Raw genomic sequence first — 14,932 nt, 5'->3', positions numbered from 1 at the left:
GTTAAGTAGTCCCAACACGAAGGGGAGGAGGGTGTTGCTACAGTGCTTACACACCCCCTTATAGCACCAGTCTGCCCAGTATTGGTGAAGGGTCTCTGTCTGCCTTACTGCTGCTGGCTGGAGGTAATCTGTTGTTGGGCATAGACTTTCAGGATCAGGGAGGAGTGCTGTAATCACGTGCTTTTACTCCAGACCGTGCAGAACATATTTCCCTGTGGGAAGAGTTGCTTTCCTTATAACTTCTTTGGTCATCACAGGTGATGTATATAAATGCTTGGGCATCCAATTTAGCAGTAAATGGATCTTAATGTCCTGAAGTAATGTCAATTAAAAGGTAAAGCAGGTTTTGTGACATTGCAGTAGAATGCTATATACTGCAGGCATAAGACTGCTGTTTCTTACTCTACTGAGGTATTCTTGTCATCTCTCTGCTGAAAGAGTCCCACTTTAGTTCTCAGTGACTAAAATACCTTGCAGACAGTAGTATTTTAGTAGTGTTAAAATAGGGAGGGAGTAGGTTAAAAAGTGTTAATAGGTGTGTTTAGTGAAATAATTTTCAGACCACATGAAAATGCTGGCACTAAAGCATATTTTGTGTACTGCAACTATCTAATAGGATTATTCCCAGCTGCAGCTGTAGCACTTTGTCTTCGATATTACAGAATGACAGAGTTGTGGTCAGCCTTGAGCATTGCTTCCATTTGGCTGGTTTAAAGGAAGCAAAACTCAGCAATAAGGGTACTAAAGGTGCAGATAAATATATGAAATAATGTTTGGTTTTTTATAATATTATTAGAGCTGCATATGATTTTAAAGGCTCAATATGGCTTTAAAATGGCTTCACTAAAAATCTGGATGAGCTTAGGTATTGCAGAAGCTTTTCGGAAAGCTGCATCTAAAAGCTGCATTTCTGAATTCCAAAATGCTTCAATTCAGAAACTACCCCTTCTGTGAATATCATCAGTCTCCATATTATATAGATCACTTAAGAAGATAATCAGGTGGACAGTAATGAAAATAATAAGTCATACACATTTGAGAATCAGTTATTGTATTTTACAGATTTTTAGAATTGTGCTAATCTAAGCACTGTGATACTGAGAAGTGTTCTGTTCTTTATTGGATTTAATTTTGTGGAAATACCTAGCTGACATTTACAGAATACCTTACTGCCTAGGCTTGCAGCTGTATGCTGTAATGGCAGGATTGTCAAACACATTGCATTTATATCCTGAGCAGTGATTTAAAACAGACTGTCAAAAACTCTTGCAGAGCAAACAGGTAACCAAAAAGCAGAAAAAGACAAAAATTTGACAGAGGTAAGCTTTGAAGTTGGAGAGTAGTAATCCTTGCCTGATTTTTGATGCCTTTCCTGATGAGTCTCAAAAAGCATGTTGCAATCCCACAAATGGCACTTACCTGCTCCCCTAAATATGATGACACTGCTGCTTATTGCCCTTTGTGTTCAGACCACCACATATATAAATTCAAGCAGGATCTGCATTTGTTCAATTACTACTTAGAAGAAAAGCAGACAGGATTAAAATGGTGTCTGTGTTACAACCATTGCCATGCTGACTGCTAAACTAATACTTAAATAGTTTCAGGGCTAGCAGCGAGTAGATACATTTCTAAAATTATTCTCTTCATGTCCTCCTTGGGGTAAGGGAGTAAAATCAGAGGTGCAGATCAAGTGTTATAACACTGAAGTTTAACATTTTTTGTGGTAGTATATATGGCATTTGTGCAGTGCCAAATTCCATTGCTTGGTCTTTAGTCAAATGTTATTTTATGGGAAGGTACAGATTTCAGTGAGAATCACTCCATCAGTATTGTTTCTTCAAAGACTTTTTTTATTTAAAGTTGCTTTGAAGTAAGATTTGTAGATCAGCCTTTTTAGTGGCTGAAGTTACTTCTGCATTCAATATTTTTAGGTCCCATCAAAGCAACTTGAGTTCTAATATCTACCAGTCCCATCTTGCTAGATTTAAGTGGCTTTTTTGTTTTGTTTTTTTCCATGCAGGTACTGCTCATTATTCACCACGAGTGTGGATCTGAAGAAGAGTTAATTACCTCTATTTTTTTGAGTATGTTTATACTTCAGATACACACAACGTAGTCTCCTTCCCTATTAGATTCTTAGAAGGTAGTTATAAATTTTTTTCTAGTATCATTCTTGTGGCTTTAACAGTTATGATCAGTAACAAAATAAAATATTCCTTACATTTTGGGCAACTGCATGCCAATCAGTTCACTTAGAACCTCCTGGAGGTCTTTCGCATGCCAGACTTTTAAAACTGAGTGTGTATTTGTGGAGGTAACTATGTTAAAAAGAAATCTTCTAATAAAACTTAGGGCTTTCTCATTCACTGGACTTTGAAAAATAAGTGTTTACGTACATTTGGAAATCAGTTATTTGAGCTGAATTTGCTACTTCTGTTCTAAAATTGAGTTTGCACTGCAGTTCTGGGGAAAATCTAGTTTTGAAATTGTAAGACAGTTCCACATTGTTTTTAGGTACAGTTAGGTAACTGTATAAATCATTGTATTAATAACATCATACTTTATCTGTTGTGCTCATTTTTAAAAAGCTAGCTGAAGTTTCATTCTCTTGCAAAGCAACTGCTAAATTCTGAGAAATCTGCATAAATTCAGTGTCTAGAACAATAATCTGCCACTTCTGTTTGTAATAGTACATCTTGTATATGGTTTAAATAAGTGTTTGTTTTATTTAGGGTTGGAAAAAGGAGAGAATCTTGGCTGAATATCCTGATGGAAAGATAATAATGGTTCTTCCCGATGATCCAAAGTATGCACTTAAAAAGGTATGGTGAGAAGGACTGGATGTGTATGTATTGCTTTGTTTGATGTTTTCATATACATAATGAGAATGTTCATAGAAAAGTTTGTGTCATTTACATGAGAACTGTTGAAATTGGACTTCAAACTGCAGTGGTTCTGTTCCCTTTTCCACAGACAGGTCAGATACCTCACTCTTAATCACTGCTGGTTTCTTCATAGAGAGGCCTGGGCAGGGGTGGGAAGAGTGTCAGCCAACTGACTTCTTCAAGTTTGGTGTTGTTTTTTGTTTGTTTGTTTTTTAAAGTATTCTTGTGGAATGTCTGATGGATATTTTATGTAATATGAGTTTCCTGTTATATTTAAATTAACTGAAATTTATTAACTTTATAACACAGCACAAATGTGGCACCATTCTTTTGGTGACTTTCTGATAAAAACAGAATTAGGTGGGAAGTGGCCTCAAAGTCATCTAGTCCATTGCCATGTCCAGAACAGTATTTGCTCTGGTTATGCTGCATCTGACAACTTTCTAAAAATTCTACCACTAGAGGTTTGTCTGACTGCTTCAGACTGTATCACAGTGCATTGCTAACTATAACATTAGGAAATTTTCCCTGAATGTCTTAACAGAATCCCATACTGCAATTTTATCTCATTAGTACTAATCATACTGCCATAGCTATAGAAAACATCCTTCTTTTCCTCCTTGCAGCAGATTTTTTGTGCCTGAACAAACTGATATTTTTTTTAACCTTAATGAGATTGACTGGATGTGGTGATTTTTTTTTAGCTTATACTCCTAAATAATGTTTTTTAGAGCTCCATTCATTGTCATGTTCTTTCCTAGCTTATCTCCATTTGTGCCATGACTCATGTCTTTCTTGAAGCTCTGAAACTGGGCCCAGCACACTAATGGAGACTTGGAGCAGTTGGGTACTCCAGTATCCTGCTGGCTAACCTGTGTTCATACATATTAAAGTGTCATTTCATTGTAGCTTGCCACTGACTCTGCTTAGCTGGGGATTTGCTGTGGATAATAGGGACTTTTACAGTATCCCTGTCACAGAGTCACAGAATGGTTGAGGTTAGAAGGGACCTCTGGAGGCTGAATTGATGCCCAAGACAGATCTTGTTGCTGGTGTGGCTGTAGCAGGTTTCTTTAGTCTTAAGTTACAGAATTAAAAAGGAGCTACAGCTCGTCTCATTTGATGCAGATCAGTCTATTTGTTTAGTTTTATTTTTCTGGTGGGATTATTCAAATTTTAGTACATTTGTTGCACATTCATTTTTTAATATAATGGCTGAAGAAAAAGAAGGATGACTGTAGCAAATGAAATAATTTAGGATACAGTTCCTATAGTTCTGTGTAGCAGAAGTTGATGCAATCTTAAATCTGTCATAACCTTGGATGCCTGGATATCAAGAAGAGTTTGACTTGGTGTTTCAGATGATTGGATGTGTCATTAAATGATTATACCTGAAGAGTAGGTGAGAAAATAGAGAGTAACTCATAACATACCTGTTAAAAATTATTTTTAAAGTATTTTTTAACAGTTTTCTTTACTGTGTGAGTGCCTGTGCATTGGAACAGATTGCCCAGAGAGGGTGTGGAGTCTCCCTCACTGGAGGTATTCAAGAACTGTCTGGATGCAATCCTATGCCATGTACTCTAAGATGGCCCTTCTTATCAGGGAGGTTGAACCAGATGTGATACCTTCCAACCTGACCTGTTCTGTGAATCTGTGATACTCACAGTGTCAGTAATTCTCCTTTTGCATTACTACTGTAACTACAACATGCATTCAAGAAGCTTATGCCATTTAATGCACCATTGGTGAGGGCACCTTCTTTGTCTTACAGGAGATGAGTCATGATAGAGGCTGTTCCAAAGCTGGAGGAAAGAGAGAACAGTTATTCCTTTAAAAGAAATACCTATATTTTCTACCTGCCTTGGCATTGTGCCTGCTGTCGTCTCAAAACCATTAATGGATTAGTTCTTTCAAGACTTCAGAAATAACAAAAAATCTTAAACTGCTTTAACTTTCCTTATAGGTCTAATTTACTCCTAAAATATCAGAGCTCACAGTTTGATTATCTGCATTCTCTCTGTTAACCTTTGACTAAGGAAGTTTAGACTTAATGGAAGCTGACTGAGGGGTGTCTACTCTTCCTATTTCCAGACAAGTATTGTCTAAGGAACATTTATGCAGATGATGTGTTGCAGGTTACTCAGGCTAATTCTTAACTTCTGGAATAGCTTTCAGTGTTCTAGATACCCTAATACATTTCTGCAAATCTGTGATTTCAATGTACGTTTATAAAAATGTGCATTTAGACGTGTTTCTTATACAGCTTTTAAAATTATTTTGACAGGTTGAAGAAATCAGAGAAATGGTAGACAATGACTTGGGATTTCAGCAAACTCCTCTCATGTGCTACTCTAGAACTAAAACTCTTCTTTTTATTTCTAATGACAAAAAAGTCATTGGCTGCTTAATTGCAGAACATATACAGTGGGTAAGTGATTGAATTGGAGAGAGATAATCTGTCATCTTAATAACTGTTTTTCACAGCAAATTAGTATTCTGTATATGCCTGTTCCACAGAGGAAGACACTGGGTGGTTGGACCATTCTGAAATGTAGTTACTCAGTTTGGTGTGGTTGACACTGAACAGAAAAATGTGGATGGTGTTGTACTTGGCTCAGGCAGATCTCATCATCTAAACACTTGGCTACAGCTGGGGGATGGAATTTTTCCTCCTCTGCTCTTATGCAGCTCTGGCTGTGCTCTTGCTTGTGACAAGCAGGGTTCAACTCCCTACCCGGCAGAAATCCAACATGGATGAAAGAGTGGATGCTCTGTATGATTGAGCTGAATCACCAGAGGTGATAACAGCTCCTCAGGATGTAAAAGCAGAGGACAGAACGGCACTGGAAGGCAGGACAAGAAGTCATTGCAGTACTAATCACTGATGTCACTAATCTGTCCATTACAAACTATAATGTTTTCCACTGTCCCTTGGGAGTATCAGACAACAAGCAAAACAGTCCTAGCCAAAGCCAGAGATATTGATGCAAATGATTTAATGCAGTTTGTAATAAGAATTGGATTATTTGTTGCTGTTATTTTAAGTGAGAGAAACTTTAGAGGGTTTTTTGTTTATTTAATATTTTATCATCTGCTTGATTTTGTTTTTTACATTGTCTGCAGGGCTACAGAGTTATAGAAGAGAAGGTTCCAGAAATCAGTTCAGAAAATGAGAAAGTGATATTTGAGAGACAGAAAGCATGGTGCTGTTCAACTTCTCCAGAACCCGCTATCTGCGGGATCAGTCGGATCTGGGTGTTCAGCATGATGCGCCGGAAGAAGATCGCTTCTCGGATGATAGAGTGTCTTAGGTAAGAGGAAAACATTCCTCGGCTGCATGTAGTTTAGACAGAGCTCAGTGCAAGACATTAATAGTTTTGTGTGTCTCAAGCTTGTATTTCCAGGCTGCTGGTGATACTGGGAATATGGATTTGAACACAGTTGACAGTTCAGTATTAGGTGGAGTTCAATAACTAACGTTAGTCGTCTACAGTCATTTGTCTTCCACAGAAATCTTCGAGTGCAATTGTAATGAGTCACCCTGACAGACTCCCAGGGGGAAATTCCTCCACAGTAATTATGAGTAAAGGACACAGGACTGTCTTTGGTCACACTGTGAGATTACCCATGGCCTAGGATCCAACCATTGGCTGATTGTCCATTCCTTAGAAGTAGCAAGAGGGAAACAACAGAGACCCAGTGCACCAAATTATTGGGTGTAGTCTGGTGGCTTCCAGCTGTTGTTTTGTTTTGGTTTTTTCTTTAATATATATACTCAGGTTCACTTATCTTTTTATCTTACAGATATTTTCAATTTCCATGGAGCTTTAGTAGCTAGTAATGAGTGTATTCCAGCTGAATACTAAGTGCTACACCCATAAAAAAGACTCAAACATCTGTGCTAGATAACTGTTAAAAATGCTGCATCTCCAAACCTTCAGTTTCTTTCCAAGAAGTTTAAATGTCAGTTCTGAGTAATGGCAAGAACGGTTCAAATCTTAATGACAGCTGGGCTGTCAGGTTTTTGCTCACATCTTGTTGCAATTTCTAGAACAGGTACTGCTGCCTCTGCCAGTCCTCACCCTCCTGGGTATTTGAAGAGCTCAGCAAAACTGTTCTGCCCTGCACAATTCATCTTGCCTGGCTGGTGGAGCAAATCATGATCAGATTATGTTTTGGCTGACCTATTGACAGTAAAGCTGTATACACATCAGCATATTAATTTGATGATTTGCTTATGTTTCTGGCAGATTTTTAGTAGCTTGTTCTCTAGCTTCCTAGAAACTATTTCTAAAGGAAAAAAAAATTCCCCCAGAATGATGCTGGAGTTACTTCCTCAGCTACAGCTCTGAAGGATCTTTGGAATCAATTTTGATGACTTGTTGCAGCTAGTGAAGCCTTAGTTTTCCTCTTGACTGTGCACTGCACCTCCCCTTTTGCTGTGCTCTGGTGCTTGTTTGGCCTCGCAGTTGCTCACTGCTGTATTTACTAAAAAGTTTTGTTATTCTGGTGCTCTGTTGATTTGTAGAAAGGTCTGATGAGCTCTTGGACTAATGTAGATGAGGGAGCCTAGGAAGTTGCAGAAGTCAAAGGAAAGGAGTGAGACTTGCTTTGGGATGGCAGTAAGTAGCTATATATGCTCAGCTGCCTAGACCTGCTCATTTTCCATAGCGAAAGGTACTTGGAATAGCATAATTTTGGTAACCAGCTAAATCCTGACTTCAGTATGTTGAATGCATGGTAACAGACTGAGGTCCATTTTGAAAATGTCTGCCCCGTTTCACTCCGGTTTTCACAGTACCTTGGAGTCACACGAACCCAGTCAGTCAGTCTTCAGAACCTTGCAAAATCATCTTTCACAACACATGAAAGACAAGAGAATAAAGCTGGTAGTAATTAAAAAGGATTTTATTCCTGTTATCTTTTCCATATGAGTGAAGCTTCTGCTTCCGCTTCAATTACATTTATTGGAATTTTATAGAAACTGAAGAACTTGAGTCTAAAGAGAGTATATTCTGTTTCTAAGGATAAAATATCACTTCCCCTTTAAGATCAATTAAAGCCTGAATTCAGTTTTCTAAAATTGCTCATACAGCCAGCCAGAGAATTAAAATGGTGTCCCTTGGTTCCCACACTCCCTTCAAATAAGACTAAAACAATACTCTCCATGAACAAGTTAAACAAATTGATTCTTTCTTTTTGTATTGTTAACTCCTAAATGCACATTCAGTAATTATGCCTTGAGGTTGGTCCCTTGAGGCCCCTCCATAGGCACCCCAGCTTGTAGCTTGCTTTCATTCCTAGTGATTGTAGTCACAGCCCTAGCGGTTTCTTTTCTATTAAAAAATATTTGGAATCAATTCAAACTTTTTATTTTAAACTCAGAATTCGAACTCCTGATGCAATTGTTCTGTACAAACATTCCTTCTAGAACACCAGACCCTTATTAAACCTCTCCCAGAGCAAGTGATCCTCCTTGCTCTTTGGAAGGAGGAGATAAATCCTATGAATAGAGCCATCTCCTCCTAACAGAATTTCTTCCTTTTGAATGTCTGTGCCACTTAATTAATGGTTTCTGGCCTAATAGCATAAATATTTTTCATTATTACCTGAGGGTAATTATCTTATTTTCTTTTTTCCATCTTTTAAACAGGAGCAACTTCATATATGGCTCATACTTAAGCAAGGAAGAAATTGCTTTCTCTGACCCGACTCCTGATGGAAAACTCTTCGCAACACAGTACTGTGGCACTGGCCAGTTCCTGGTATACAACTTCCTCAATGGACAGCACCAGACTTAATTGCTCTGCCGAATTCCATTTTTATTGGAGACTTCTGCCAAGCTGCGTGGAGTGGGTGCAGACCTTCAGCAGAAGCCAGGGCCATTTTTCTTACAGTGAACTCAGGACTGGTAACAACCAAACGGTTGTACTATTTTATTAAAATTGTAAACAATGCAGTAATAGGCTAACTTTGTTTTTTTAAAAGAAAGATATTTTATTAACTTTTACAAAAGTTTGATTGTATTTTATCTAGTTATTCATGTTTACATGCAGCAGAAAATTGTTCATAGTGGACTGTAAACTAATGCAAAGACTGTAGTCTGGCTGACGAGTACATGCTGAAGTTCTTACTGAGGTGATATACCAGTGCTTCCCAGTACTGGAGGGCTGGGCTCCTGCCCCAGCTCTCACTGCCAGCACTTGTCTGACAGAGTTCCAGGCTGTGCCCAGTGACATTGAGGCAAGAGTGTTACAGTGCAGTTGCTGTGAGGGCAAAAACCCTCACAGGCTGTGTTGTGCCTTCGGGGGTGCCCCTGTACCTTGCTCTGTGTCAGGGCACCTGCTCCCTGGCAGCAGCATCATAATCTTGCTGTGGCCCCATCCCCTTCTTCCCCTGATTGGTTTTGGAGTAAAAAGTGGAATGAAAAGCCCAAGGGCTGGTGTACTTGTCATTCTTGAAGTACTGTACTGAGTATATACCTTTGTTAGTGAACTTCACTTTGATACTTGTCACTCCTTCATAAGTCTCTCTTTCAAAGGGTTTGTATGTTGAAAAACTGCTGTGGCCTTTCTTGATCTGTACATAATGTAGATAGGTTAAAAATAAAATACTTGATAGCTTTTTTTAAAGTTACTCTGTATAATACTAAGTGTGAATGAATCTTTAGTGTATTTCATACTTTTCTTAGTTGGAAAAACATAACATGCTGAAGATCAGTGCCCCCAGAAACCCTGGATCAAGACCATCCTCTTACAAGGTAAGGTAAGTAGGGATATCTCCAGTCTTGACTAACATCTTAAAACCCTAATGGAAGATGGGAAAGATTCAGTTAAGGTTAAACTTAGGCTTTGTTTCAATTTAGGAATCTGTGTGCAGCTAGGATGTACTTTTTTATGGTGTGCTGTCCTTAGGCTTGGTCTAAAGCTGATGCAAAGACCTAAAACCACATCCCAAACAATACTCAAAAGTATTGAAAGCTGGAGTAGCAGAATGGGGGTGAATTCTGGACTGTTTATTTTCAAGCTGCCAAGTGTAATTTTCCAGGGGACTGTGAGCAGCCTTTAAAGAGCTTTGTCAGAAAAATGATGAAGGTGCACAGGAACAGAAGCAAGCCTCTGTGGCGGGCTCAGATAGCAAGAGCAGGACTCATTGAGAGACAAGCAGTCTGAAATGGTAACTTAATATATTCAAATTTAATGAAAGCACATTATAAACATACCATAGCCACAACTTCAGACAGTTTCAGTTCATAAACAATAACATGAGGTAGACTGACTAGTGAAGCTAAATTCACCAAGTTTTTGGTTAAGAAAACTTTACACTAGGAAAGCAATGTTTTTAACCCTCTTCCAAAAGTCACAAAAAGCAATTACATAAGTTAAGCAAAAAGCATCTGCATATGATTCTTTAAATCTTAGTTTACATTCACTTTTAACCTGTGAATAGACAAGAACATCTACAGGTAAGATGTAACGCTGGCCAGCTTTCATACATTCATAAGAATGGCCTTAAGGGCAAGGCTTAAAACCGAAATGGAATAGTAATCATGAGCCTGTCAACCAAGGGTCTCCTTGCCAGAAATTCACAGGCAGCCAGTTTAAAGTGTTCCATGGGACTGGTGTAGTGCACTCTGGCCAGAGTGTTACCAAAAATCCTTGCTTCCATAGGGGACAGCACTAAGGAAAGGGTTTTCTATTAGCTGGTAAAGGCAGGCAAATACACTGATTTTCTAAATGCACTCTCAGCCTTCAAGATGATTTTGCTCTGCTCCACCAGTGGGCTAACTCCTCCTAGTAGTCTCAGCACCTGTAATTTTAAGAACTTAGTGCAAACATCAAATACACGAACAAAAAGGAAACCATTTTTGAACATGTAATACCTGACACTTCTCTACACCGTGCTAAGACTCGGGGCTGGCCTTAAGCCCTATGGCAAAACTAGAGCTACTGCAATACATTCAAGCATGTAGCAAATGCTTCAAGAATCATCTTTTGTATCCCTACTTCTTCCCAGTGTTAAAACAGGTAAGGCAGGTTGTATCTGAAGGAAAATAAAAAATTGACTGAAAGGGATGATCATGTGAAAGTTGCTAAATTCACAACATCAGAAATAATGCTACATCAATACAGATATATGCAAACCATTTTCCTTTGGCCTCTGTCAAATATATTATGTTTATTCATCTGTAAACATCTCTTCTCAAGATAAAAAATTGATTAATTAATACTATGCCTTAAAAAAATGCAGCTTTGGCAGGTCCTTCTGCAATGACTGCAGGTCAGGTAAAAAGATGCATTAATTTAATTGCTTTTTGGGGAGTAAATTCATATTCCTGAATAGCCTTTAAGAACACTCTGCATTTTTCTTATTGATAAAGGGGGTCAGATGTGCAGAAGGATGATTGTTGGGGGAGGTGTGTGTAAACCTCAGTGAGGCAACACGTGCTGAGTGTGCGGGGAACAGAGCACTGCTACATTCACCCCTGACAGGCAAATCCTGCGGCAGCGAGTTCATTCCGGAATGCCTTCCCAAGGATCAGTACTGTGCCTGGAAATACAACAGTGTGCGACCGCTGCAGAGCCAGTATTTACAGAGGAACACAGATGATGGGGTCAGGTGATGTGCTCACACATCTTTGCTTCTGGAGGGGCCCTCCTGAGCAGTCCTAGCTCCCTGGGATTTCTTCCCTGCTCCCCGCTGGAGCTAGTGTAGAATACTTTGTTTCTCTTGGGTGCAGCTCAGGCACTGTTACTCTCCTGCACGTCTCTTGGTGTGTTGCTTCATATACAGGTATATATGAAGACATATACAACTCAAACGTGATCTCAGCTCTGCAGCCAACTGCAGTTGGGTGTAAAAGAAATGGAGAGAGAGGTGCAGACAGTCCACCACAAAGGCACCGAGGGACAGGAGAATACACTTCCATACGTCAAGGAGGACGGACCACAAGTTTCCAAAGTTATGAGGAGAGTGAGAAACAGGGTGAGTTGCTGGGAAGTTACTCTGGCCTCTAACTGAAGAGAGAGCAGCTCTGAGAAGCCTTTTGCTTTGGGCCTGGAGCTGAGGAGGGGGTGCCTACTGGGGCAAAATACCATCACTAAGGGTGCACAGTGCCTGCCATGCGTTTGCCCGTTTGTTCAGGTTTAAGTAGTAAACTTTGAACACCTGTGGAAATTTTGCCAAAGACAGTTTCAATACGTACACAATTACAGATTTTAAACTAACACCGCACAGAGAACAAGACTATTCCTTGTAATACAAATATCTACTTTATATTGTAGTTTCAAACCCCTGAGTATTCCTGTACCACAGCACAGAGCTGAAGAGACGCGGTGGGCTCTCCTCCACCTATCTTCAATAAATTCCACATGCTAGGGTGCATTTCATGTAACAGATTCAAGCTTGCAGCTGCAAGAAGAGAGTGGCTTCTTCCCCTAACTCAGCTGAATATAAAAAGGATTCTTCTTGGAGGAAGCAACATCCTCTTCCCAGATCCTACAGCTTGGTTGGCTGTGTGATTAGTGTCGGTGGTTGTGAATGATGTGAAAATAACTTGAATCCAGGATCCTTTGAATCATAACTGGTGTGGTAATTTTATCCCAAAGAATAAAGCTACTTCAGAATGCAGGGAATCCTTTAGAGCAGTCTAGATAAATATTGGTTGCACTTTGCTCCACAGTGATTGTACTTTTTTAAATTTTTTTTTTTAAGTTGTTTTTTTTCTTTGTTAGCGGTGTCTCAGCGAAGCTTATATGTGGCGTCCCGTAAGGAAATAGAGTGGTTCATCATCACTGCTGTTGGCAGTTTGAAACTCATCCCGAAGTCGGAACTGCCACTCATCCTCCAGCTCCAACCGGACTATTGTCTGCCGTAGCGAGCTTCTGTCTTGACATATGACACACAGGGTGGCACCTTCAATTGAAAAGCACATTAGATCCTTGAGGTACAATAACAACTCATCTCCTTCACTGATTTTCCTAAAATACTTTAAAGAAATCTCTGCTGCTAGGGAGGAAAAAAGTAGTATTAGAAGGGTCTATCACCAACTGTCCAGCCCAAGCTCAGATCAGTCCTTTGAGCCCCAGGACAGAAATGAAGTGTCCATTTGCAGGAAGGCACAGAAATGGAGAAGCAAGCATGGTGTGGGGTGTGCTCTGGATCTCAGGATGTCACTGCCTGACAGTTGGGCAGTGTTAATATCATCAACTGCAGCAAAGAGAACATTAACCAGATCTTTAAATTACTACTGATAATTATGCCCAAATAATAAAGCCTACTTTTTGTTTGTTTATTTATTTCATGGGACACTTGGGTTTGTAGAAGGTCAGTAATGAAATTCTACTAAGCCAAACCAGTCCCACAAGTGACTTAAGAAAATCCACTGACTTCCTTAAGTGCCCTTGGTAAGTCCCTCTAAGAGTCTGTAATTTCTTCTGTGGCTTCACAAATTTACAAACTTTGTTCCACCTGGTGTTACACATGATCATTTAAGCAGAAGTGGACACCTTCAGGACTTTTCTCTGTCCTCTGCTCCAGCCCATGCATCTGCCACATGGAAAGTTTTGGTTCAGATCCCTTCTTTGCTTGACTGAAGCAGGGGAAGGCCTTTTCTGGCAGGCATTCACTGCCTGTTTTTGGGAAGAAGCCACCCCTTGCCCAAAACAAAGTGCCCTCTCTAGCTGCATCAGGTCTGGGGACCTGGTGGGTGGGCAGCACCACCCCCAGCACGTCTTTGTGCCTTCTGCCCCTGCAGGGCCCAAGAGAGCACAGGAGCAAACTTCAAAATGTGGTTCTTGGAACTGGCTAAGGGTCATCCCAAGAGGGAAACAGCTCAGCTTTGCCACTGCAGCTGCACTGGAGCTCTGCAATACACTTCAGCATTACTGAATTCCTCTGGTGATTTGATAATTGTCAGCATTAAGACAAAAATAAAGATTTTTATAAGGTTAATCAAGTTCTGGTTGGCCAGACCAAATAATCCTCCAGCTAAGAGCTGTCCTTATTTACAGTACTGAAGATTTATTGCCATTATAGACATTGCCAGAGCAGAATTTCCCCTCCTCATCACTAACACTTATGCTTACAACTCTCCAATTGCAGACTGATAATTCATTGCCTGATTTCCACAATCTTTGATGGTGTCACTTTAAAATAACTTAATGACTGTCATTTATCAACATTTACCTAAGGTTCAATTATCTGCCAACAGGAACAGAAGTCTGATACACCCCTCAACAACCATTCCATCTATTTCTTTTTTTTTTTTTTTTTATTCCTCTGCCTTTCCATTTTCCTCCATGTTATTATTAGTTGGCAAGAGGCACCCAGGATGCCCAGCAGAGAGTGAGATTACCTTTGAGAAACCTGAACCGCTTGAGGAGGTCTGCACCAACAAAGGAGTCACAGAGATAGAGCAGAAGGCCACTGAAGAACACCCCTTCACAGTTGACATTGACAGAGTGTGGGCGAGAGCTAATGTAGCATATGGCCACCTGAAACACAAGGGGGAAAGAAATGCTTTCTGTTTCAGAAATGTGTAAGGATGACTTACATGGAATGGAATATAACTTAGTGATAACAGGCAAGTCAGCTGGTACTCTGATAAAAACCCAATCCAACATGATTACAGTACTGAGCAAACTTTCCCAAAGTAGTAACACATGGAGAAAACCTCTAAATTCAGATTTGGTCACCAAGTCTGCAACAGGTTATTTCAGAACTCTCTGTTATTCAGTTTGATTTGTTTTCCCTCTATGAATTATCTGCTTATAATAACTGTATAGATTGTATAGATTATTCAAATAAGGATACATTTGTCAAACAAAGGGATTTCCTAAGTAGAGGAAATGCTGATGCTTGTGGTTCCAAGCACCTTTGTGTCTCAGTACTGTGATGTCTGTTACATATCAAAGGGTGTCTCCTCTATCTTACTACTGACCTCCATAAAACTTGTCTGAACAACACCCTTGTTACACACTGACCCTGCTCCAGACCCAGTTCAAACTGACCATTGGGTTAAAAAATTGTAATCTCCCCAC

The 14,932-nt window shown here is 39.7% G+C and overlaps 2 protein-coding genes across 7 annotated transcripts in view; one reads left to right on the top strand and one right to left on the bottom strand.

Moving 5' to 3' along the window:
- ESCO1 (establishment of sister chromatid cohesion N-acetyltransferase 1) overlaps window positions 1–9,527 on the top strand; it is a 32,537-nt gene extending 23,010 nt beyond the window's left edge. Inside the window, exons 9-13 of one of the 2 annotated variants that reach the window (XR_013773676.1) lie at window positions 2,024–2,146; window positions 2,736–2,825; window positions 5,176–5,319; window positions 6,015–6,202; window positions 8,545–9,527. Coding sequence is in view for 1 of the 2 variants with exons in the window: in XM_079301248.1 (XP_079157374.1) it covers window positions 2,736–2,825; window positions 5,176–5,319; window positions 6,015–6,202; window positions 8,545–8,692 (570 nt within the window). In the remaining variant the exon portion in view is untranslated. The remainder of the gene's footprint in view (window positions 1–2,023; window positions 2,147–2,735; window positions 2,826–5,175; window positions 5,320–6,014; window positions 6,203–8,544) is intronic. The other variant, XM_079301248.1, reaches the window with a different exon arrangement.
- A 519-nt stretch (window positions 9,528–10,046) lies between these two features.
- The window catches only part of GREB1L (GREB1 like retinoic acid receptor coactivator), a 127,558-nt gene continuing 122,672 nt past the window's right edge, over window positions 10,047–14,932 (bottom strand). For all 5 annotated transcript variants that reach the window (XM_079301241.1, XM_079301243.1, XM_079301245.1 and 2 more), the window contains 2 exons: window positions 14,248–14,386; window positions 10,047–12,806 (listed from right to left, as the gene is read on the bottom strand). In XM_079301241.1, coding sequence (XP_079157367.1) covers window positions 12,643–12,806; window positions 14,248–14,386 — 303 coding nt within the window. In that variant the 3' untranslated portion in view covers window positions 10,047–12,642. The remainder of the gene's footprint in view (window positions 12,807–14,247; window positions 14,387–14,932) is intronic.

Source organism: Erithacus rubecula (assembly GCF_903797595.1).
Source record: "Erithacus rubecula genome assembly, chromosome: 3".
Taxonomy (NCBI): Eukaryota; Metazoa; Chordata; class Aves; order Passeriformes; family Muscicapidae; genus Erithacus; species Erithacus rubecula.
Note: the sequence above shows the minus strand (reverse complement) of the source record. Positions and strands in the feature narration are given on the sequence as shown.